Genomic DNA, 8,282 nt, shown 5'->3' with positions numbered 1-8,282 from the left:
TGCTTTTTACCCCTGTTCAACACAATTGAAGTTGGTTAGATTCTAAACCACATTTGAAAGAAAATACACTAAACATATATCAGAGAGACTTTAGCTGATAAAAAATATATTAGTGAGACTGCTTAGGTTCAGAGCCAGTTCTGTTATTCAGTTTTGAAGCATTTTACAGGTCAAGTTTAGGGGTTGTTCTGGTTTGAGAAATTGTTGTTTTTTTTTTTAATTACTGAAATGTTATCTTTTATTTTTTTGTTTGAATAAGTTTATATAAAACAGCTAAAATGGAAAATAAAAAAAAATGTTTTCATTGTTTTTTATATAATTTCAAAAAATAGAAAATAAAGTAAAACCAGGATTACAATTTTGCACCTAAAAATGAAAATAAAGTGTTAAAATTTAATAGCCATAATAATGGTGGATTATAGTACATTATGCTTGAAAGATTTGAGTGATTTATAATCATGATATGTTGTACTGGTGTATATCTTAATTTTTGTTAGCATTTAAATAATTTATTTTCATTTTTTTTAATTTTGAAATATAATTGAAAATAAATTAGGACTATCAAAAGTATATACTAAATAGAAAAATATTTTTATATATTTGTTATAAATAGATAATAGGATAACTAATGATCTGTACGTAAACTAAAAATTAAGGTTACATCAACTAAACTAAATTATTTTAAAACTGGATTAAACTTTAAGTGATTAATTAAATTTTACAACCGAATTAAACTTTAAAAATGATTCAATTAGATTAAATTCTATATAACATTGCTAGAATTATTATTAATAAACACCTTGTTTTACTGTTTATATTTTTAATTTTGCAAGTTATAGTTCAATTTGATATAAATAATTTGATATAAAAATAATTTAATTTTTAGTAAGACCGATTTATCTATAGTTCTTTATTACCACCAATTTTTTTTCTCCTGGGTTTGGCCGTGGAATAAGAACCACATTTCATTCATTAATTTTACTTTTCTGTGTCTATATTTTCCTCCCTCCATATTTATATTGTCCTTTTTATTTATAACTACTTCACTCTCCAAAATGTGCATTGTTGCATTGCTTGTTATTAGTTTTTGTTGCATTGCTTGCACATGCCGATAAGAAAATGCTATAGAACCGTTGAATCTTGCTCTGTTGTTTTGCTGTTGCTAAGAGAAGACCATGAGCCCGAGGCATTGTTAGCTTGAATGATGGAGTGCTCATCAGTCTTGTGTTTCTGAAATAGTTCTTCTTGGAACAGCAAGAGGGCTTCAATTTCTTCAACGGTATAAGGATCACCCCAGGAAAGAATGGAAGTAACAAAATCATCGTAGTCTTCAGATGAGGCATCATCTAAGATGGCTTCAATGTGATCTCAGTGGAAATAGGGGCATCCACAAATTTGTGTATATCAACTAAGTAAACTGAGATAGATCTATCATTCTTGCGTGTTCCCATTTGAATCTTGATTTTTGATCTTGGCTTTATTTCGAGTAGCAAGGTAGACACGCAATTTATTTCATATTTGAAAAGCAGTTGAGGCCAACTGTACCTGTATGGATATTAGGGATTGAGCAATGTTGGTCCACATCGATACACAATGATTTTCGTGTTCTTAGCTGTCCTATTCTTCAAGTCTCTTTTCCTCTTCGCGTGCTTCGGCCGGTCGGCAGGGGTACCTTTTTTCCCTTTCAGAAGTTCCTTTTGTAGGTTGACTTGGGCTTTGGCCATCTGGGCCAAGCAATTGATGGCTAAAGACATGCTTAGTGGTCTCTGGGTCGTGCCTGGTGGTTTCCTAAGATCCAGGGAATGCTCTAGAAAACGTGTCTGACTTGTTCAACGGAAGTTGTAACTGCTTGTTCCTCGTGTAACCACGTTCTTTATTCAATTAAGTTATTTAATGTGCATCATTCGGTCGTCCGGTGCTGATCGATACACTTGCCCCCCCAGGCTCGAGGATGTGAATAGCCGAAGAGTCGTATAAGACACGTAGGGTTTCCGAGGTAGTGCTGGATAGCTGGCATCATTAAATGCGTGGCAGAGATGTGACACATGGCAAAGCTGTCATTTGGGGGCGCTGTCCCATCTTGATGGGTTCGACGGTGAGGATTTTGTGCCGTTTCGTATGCCGGAAGTGCTTAACCGTTGGATTGAGTTTGATCTAACGGTGCTAGGGTTTTCTTCTTTCACCTCTCAGCCTATAAATAGCGCCTCATTTGTAAATTTGAAGGTTTTCCAACTTCTTATGCTCTCTGAATCTTGCGCCGTTTGCTCCGAGTGCCGAGTCTATTGCCATTGTCAAATTCGTCGTCGAATCCACAATTGAGGTTAGATATGCCTTCTTCCATAGAGTCTTCTAATAATGTAGATTCGTCCTTGACTCGCACTGCATCTGGTAGCGCGAGTCAGTCGTCAGACGACCCAAGTTATGATTGGGTTGATCCGTTCGTCCTCCAAATTCCTACCAAAATTAGGACCTCTGATGATTTAGACGAGTTTCTTTCTTTGCACAAAGATTTCTTAGCGCCAGACTGCCCGACCGAGGCATTGGCTGTTGAGTATGCAGTGTGATCGACCGGGTGTGTCATGGTCGGGAAAATGCCCCCCATGACTTCTTCTTTGTATACAACACTTTCTTTTCTCACTTGCACATAACCTTTCCCTTTGACGAATTTACCATGAGAGTCCTTCGGATTCTAAACGTCGCGCCGACCCAGTTGCATCCAAATTCGTGGGCAGTTTTGCCAGCCTTCCGAATTATTTGTCAGATTTTCGGCCTTACGCCTACACTTGAGTCTTTTTTGTATTACTATAGCACTCATCCGAGTACTCCCGTAGGATGGTCGTCCCTGTCCAGCCGTCCAGGGAATGTGCGTTTTGTCGCGTTCACCACTTCTTATAAGAACTTTAAGGAGTATTATTTCAAAGTTTTTGTTGAGCCGGACGACCGAGATTTGTTTTACAATGCCGATGGGACCACCAAATTTCTGTTCCATTGGACCGAGAAGCCAACCTCTCTTGAGAATCGGTTTTGAGATTCTTTATCTCCCTTCGATAAAGAAATTTTGTTGATCGTAAACCAGCTGCCGTGTAGGCTTCCTACCCGGGAACTGGTAGCTCTATATGGGTCGTCCAAGCAATGGGCAGATCTGAATGGTGAACACCCTTCCCCTTCGGTCGTTTCGTTGATAATTTGATGTTTCTTAGCTATGTGTATGTTTTGCAGATATTGTTATGAAAATGGATCCAACCTTGAGCAAATTCATGAACAGCTTGAAGAGGCAGGCCAAGGGCCGAAAAATATCCGCTATTGCTGGAATCGCACCCCAGCCGGCCTCTAGGGAGGTCGTGCTGGCCGAGCCCGCTGCTGCACCAGCACAGGGCAAGAAAAGGGGGCGTCCGGCTAAGACACCTCGCTCTGAGGCTCACACATCGTTCGGTAGCCCGGTCAGCATGCTGGGGTTATCCGTAAGGGTAGCCCCCACTATGCAATTCGACTTACGCTCGAATGATGAGGGTGTCTTAGCGGCTGTTCCTACCTTGGATTTAATTGAAGAAATGGTGGAGCTCCAGTGCCGGGCCACCGTGGTGAGCCGTGCTATCGGCGATGAGCTGAAGAGGGCGAAGACAGTATCGATTCCCAAGCTGAAAAAACAATTGAGTGACTTGGCCGTCTCTTTGAAGGAGGCTCTGAAGGCTGTTGAAGATGCTCAGAACGAGTCAAGGTTGACTAAGGAGGAGCAAGAGGCTCTCAAGGCCACGCTAAACAAAGTGATGACCGAACGAGACAACGCGGTGAAGGAAAAGGAAGACTTGGTTGCTGATAAGGAATCACTTATCTCCCAAGTTGAACAACTCCAGGGCTTCATGCTACGTATTAATGAGGAGTCATTCAACCAGGGCGTCCGCCAGGTGGCCTTTTATCACGGTGTGCCGACGGATGACGAGCGGTACGACTCCAACATGGACGTGATAAACGACCAGCTTATGCCGCTTGGAGGTGAGGATGCCAAAGATACTGACCAAGTAATGGAGAACCCAATCGCAGAGACTCCACAACCGGACGACATCACGCAACCGGAGGAATCCGTGCAACCGGATGAAATCATTGATATAATTTGAGATTGCCGTTACTTGGACCCGGGGTGTGGGCTTAAAACAATTTATTTCTTTTCTGCTTTCAATATGATTACGCGTTTCTGTTAAGTGATGATTCCGACCGAATGCATCGGTTATTTTTAATTAGTGATAATTCCGGCCCAAAATTGTTTAGGTTATAATTTTGGCCGAACAAACGGTTTAATTAATAATTGATATTAATTTCTAACCAACACTTGGTAAATAACGTTTACATTATAATTCTGATAACGTTGAGATTATAGTTTTGGCTGAACGAACGATTTAATTAATAATTGATATTAATTCCTGACCAACACTTGGTAAATAACGTTTAAGTTATAATTCAGACCAACTGCTCGATTAATTAAACTAATAATGAAAATTATTAATTTATGACCAAATTGGTAATTCTGATAACGCTTGTTATAATTCAGACCGACCACTCGGTTAATTAAATTAACAATGAAAATTATTAATTTCTGACCAAATTGGTAATTCTGATAACGTTTAAGTTATAATTCGGACCGACCGCTCGGTTATTTAAATTAACAATGAAAATTATTAATTTCTGACCAAATTGGTAATTCTGATAACGTTTAAGTTATAATTCGGACCGACCGCTCGGTTATTTAAACTAATAATGAAAATTATTAATTTCTGGCCAAAATTGGTGGTTATGTCACGGAAACAAATATTTTAAAGTGCCTCGTTAAAACCTTCCCGGTCAAAAACCCTCCTTAGGGATAAAACGACCGAGCGAGGAAAGAGTACACTGAATGTATTTATCAACTGTAATAGAATTTGAGATGCGTGGCATTCTACGTTCTCGGTATAGATTTCCCTGACAAAAATTCTCAGTAATACGCTCCGCCGGTTGCTGTGTTGGCGATACAGAACGGTCCTTCCTAGTTGCTTGAAAATTTTCCGCTGTCCTTCCGAGCGTCGCTACGCATGGGCCAAACCAAATCTCCCTTTTGATAACTCCGTGGCTTCACCTTCGAATTGTATCTTCTTGCCGCTCGTATCTTGCATGCTTCTTCTCTTATCTTGCATTTGTTTCTTAATTCATTAATGAGGTCGAGGCCGACTAGCAAGCTTTCTTTGTTTAAGTCTAAGTCCAGCGTTTGACGACATAATGAGGGTTCACGGATTTCGACCGAAATCATGGCCTCGGTGTCGTACGTCAGACTGTATGGTGTTTCTTGAGTTGTTGACTGGGGAGTGCAGCGAGAGGCCCATAGAACTTCTAACAGCTCTTTGGTCCAATTTCCCTTGGCTGAACCAAGTCTTTTCTTCAACTCGTTGAGGATGACCTTGTTGGCGGCTTTGGCTTGACCGTTGGTTTGCGGGTGTTCGACCGAACTCGTGACATGCTTGATGTGGAGCTTCTCGTAAAATTAAGCTAGTCCTCGGTAGGTAAACTGTCGATCGTTATCAGTGATGATAACCTGAGGTAGGCCGAACCTGCAAACAATGTTTTCCCAAACAAAATTCTGGCCGTTGCGGGCGGTGATAGCCGTCAATGGTTCGACCTCGATCCACTTGGTAAAGTAATCGACGCCGACCAATAGGAATTTGCATTGTCCTTTACCAGGTGCAAAGGGTCCGATAATATCTATCCCCCACTTCACAAAAGGCCAGGGAGATAGGATGTAGTGTAGATTTTCTGGTTTTTGGTGTGACAAGGTGCCGAACTCCTAACACTTTACACATTTTTGGACATATTCGGTGTAGTCCCCTTGCACGGTCGGCCAGTAGTATCTGGCTCGCAATATTTTGGCGGCCATGGTTCGTGCTCCGGAATGTGTTCCGCATATCCCTTCGTGCAGTTCGGTCATCACATAAGTGACTTGCTCTGGGCTAAGACACTTTAGGAGAGGACGGGAGTATCCTCTCCGATAGAGATCCTGGTCAATGAATACGTATCGGGCGACCTGCTGTTTCATCGTTTTCTCCAAGTGTGGGTCGCATACTCCTTCGATCAGGTATTGCTTGATAGGCGTCATCCAGTTAGGCTGAGTGTCAGTCGCCATGCATTCTTCGGCGCCAACACTTGGTTTAGCAAGGGTCACGTGTATGATTGACCGATGAACTCCTTTCTGTTCAACAGTAGCCGGTCTTGACAGAGTGTCTGCCCGAGTGTTATTTTCCCTCCGGACGTGTTGGAATGAGATTTCTTTGAACCTGCTTAAGAGATTTTTCACAAAATGAAAATATTGTTGAAGCAATGTCTCTCTTACCTCATATTCTTCTGTGAGCTGTCTGACGACTAGGCGGGAGTCACTTTTACAAATTAGAGTAGTTATCTCTAACTCGATTGCCAGGTGTAAACCTGCAATTATTGCTTCATACTCGGCCTGATTACTTGAAGTTTTAAATTCAAACTTCATGGCTTGCTCGATAACGATTTCTCCCGGTCCTTCGAGTACAACTCCTGCTCCGCACGAACGACTATTTGAAGATTCGTCCACGTACAATGTCCATCAGGTTGTCTTCTCTTCGGTCGAATAAGGAGTAAGCTCTGCTGTGAAATCAGCAAGTGCTTGGGACTTAATGGCCCCCCTAGGTTGGTATTCGATATGGAACTCTGACAATTCGACTGCCCAACCTGTCATCCGTTCGGCTAGATCAGGTTTTGTGAGGATCTTCATAATGGGATAGTTAGTTTTAACTATGACCAAATGATTTTGGAAATACATCTGCATCCGTCGTGCGGTAATGACCAAGGCTAGTGCAACCTTTTCTACCATCTGATACCGGACCTCCGCGCCGTGTAGGACTCGACTAACGAAGTATACCGGCCGTTCTTCCATTTCGATTTCCTGCACCAAAACAGAACTTACTGCTTCGTTGGAAACGACCAGGTACACTATGATAGGCTCACGTGTGTTGGGTTTCTGGATGACCGGTGGTGATGCCAGAAACGTCTTAAGCTGGAGAAAATTCTGTTTGCATTCATCTGTCCACTCAAACTTAGTTGTTTTCTTCAAAAGTTTTATAATAGGTCTCGTTCGTTCGACAAGTTTAGGTACGAACCGAGACAGTGATGTAAGACGACCCACTAGCCGCTGGATCTCTTTAAGTCTACTGGGACTTCTCATTTCTGTGATTGCCTTGCATTTTTTCTGGATTAGCTTTTATGCCCCGATGGGTGAGCATGAAGCCTAGGAATTTTCCACCTTCTACGCCGAACGCGCACTTTTTCGGATTTAAGCGCATGCGATATTTACGCAAGGCCTGTAAAACTTCTTTCAAGTCGGAAATATGTTGTTCGCACAAATCAGACTTAACGACAATGTCGTCAACGTATACCTCCACGTTCCGACTGATCATATCGTGGAAAACGTGGTCCATTAGTCGCTGGTATGTGGCTCCAACATTTTTGAGGTCGAACGACATGACCTCGTAGAAAAAATTGTCGGAGTTTGTTCTGAACGCAGTCTTCTCCCGGTCGCGATTGTACATTTGTATTTGGTTATACCCTGAGTAAGCATCAAGGAAGCTCAAGATTTGATGGTCGGCCGCACCGTCGACTAGTTGGTCGATTGTAGGTAGAGGATACAAATCCTTCGAGCACACCTTGTTAAGGTCTGTGTAGTCTACACACATTCTCCATTTACCATTTGCCTTCTTGACCGTTACAACATTGGCCAACCACGTTGTGTAATGGGCTTTTTGAATGAAACTGGCTTGTACTAGTTTGTCTGTTTCCTCTTGTGCGGCCTTGCGCCGCTCTTCACCTAATTTTCTTTTCTTTTGGGCGATCGACCTAGCCTCTTTATAGACAGATAACCGGTGGGTGATAACATCCGATTTTACCCCCAGCATATCTGCAACAGTCCAAGCAAAAAGGTCAGCATTTTTCATTAATGTCTTACCAATTGCTTCTCGATCGTTTGGCTTGAGAGACGTTCCCATGTTCGTTTTGCGGTCTTTATCGCGGAGGAATATGAGTTGAAGATCTTCCCCTGCTTCCAAGGTAGTCAAAATCGAGATCTTACTTAGGATTGGAAAGATAAGCATGAATCGTAAAACGTAAGATCGTAACACAGATCGTAAGATCCTACAAATTTTATGGAATTCATAATTGAACCTCATAATATATAAAAGAGTACATAATTAGGTGTAACCATTTATTAGTAACAAAATATTGAGAAAATAATAGTCTAT

General features: G+C 41.5%; 1 protein-coding gene across 1 annotated transcript; it reads right to left on the bottom strand.

The window, feature by feature from the left end:
* Positions 1 to 6,595: 6,595 nt before the first annotated feature.
* LOC137838832 (uncharacterized) lies at positions 6,596 to 6,925 on the bottom strand. The gene has a single exon (XM_068648053.1). It carries the CDS (start codon positions 6,923 to 6,925, stop codon positions 6,596 to 6,598), a length of 330 nt encoding a protein of 109 aa, XP_068504154.1.
* Between the last annotated feature and the right edge of the window lie 1,357 nt (positions 6,926 to 8,282).

This window comes from Phaseolus vulgaris, chromosome 4 (genome assembly GCF_000499845.2).
Source record: "Phaseolus vulgaris cultivar G19833 chromosome 4, P. vulgaris v2.0, whole genome shotgun sequence".
NCBI classification, from domain to species: Eukaryota; Viridiplantae; Streptophyta; class Magnoliopsida; order Fabales; family Fabaceae; genus Phaseolus; species Phaseolus vulgaris.
The sequence above is the reverse complement of the archived record's forward strand: the minus strand, read 5'-3'. Positions and strand labels throughout refer to the sequence as shown.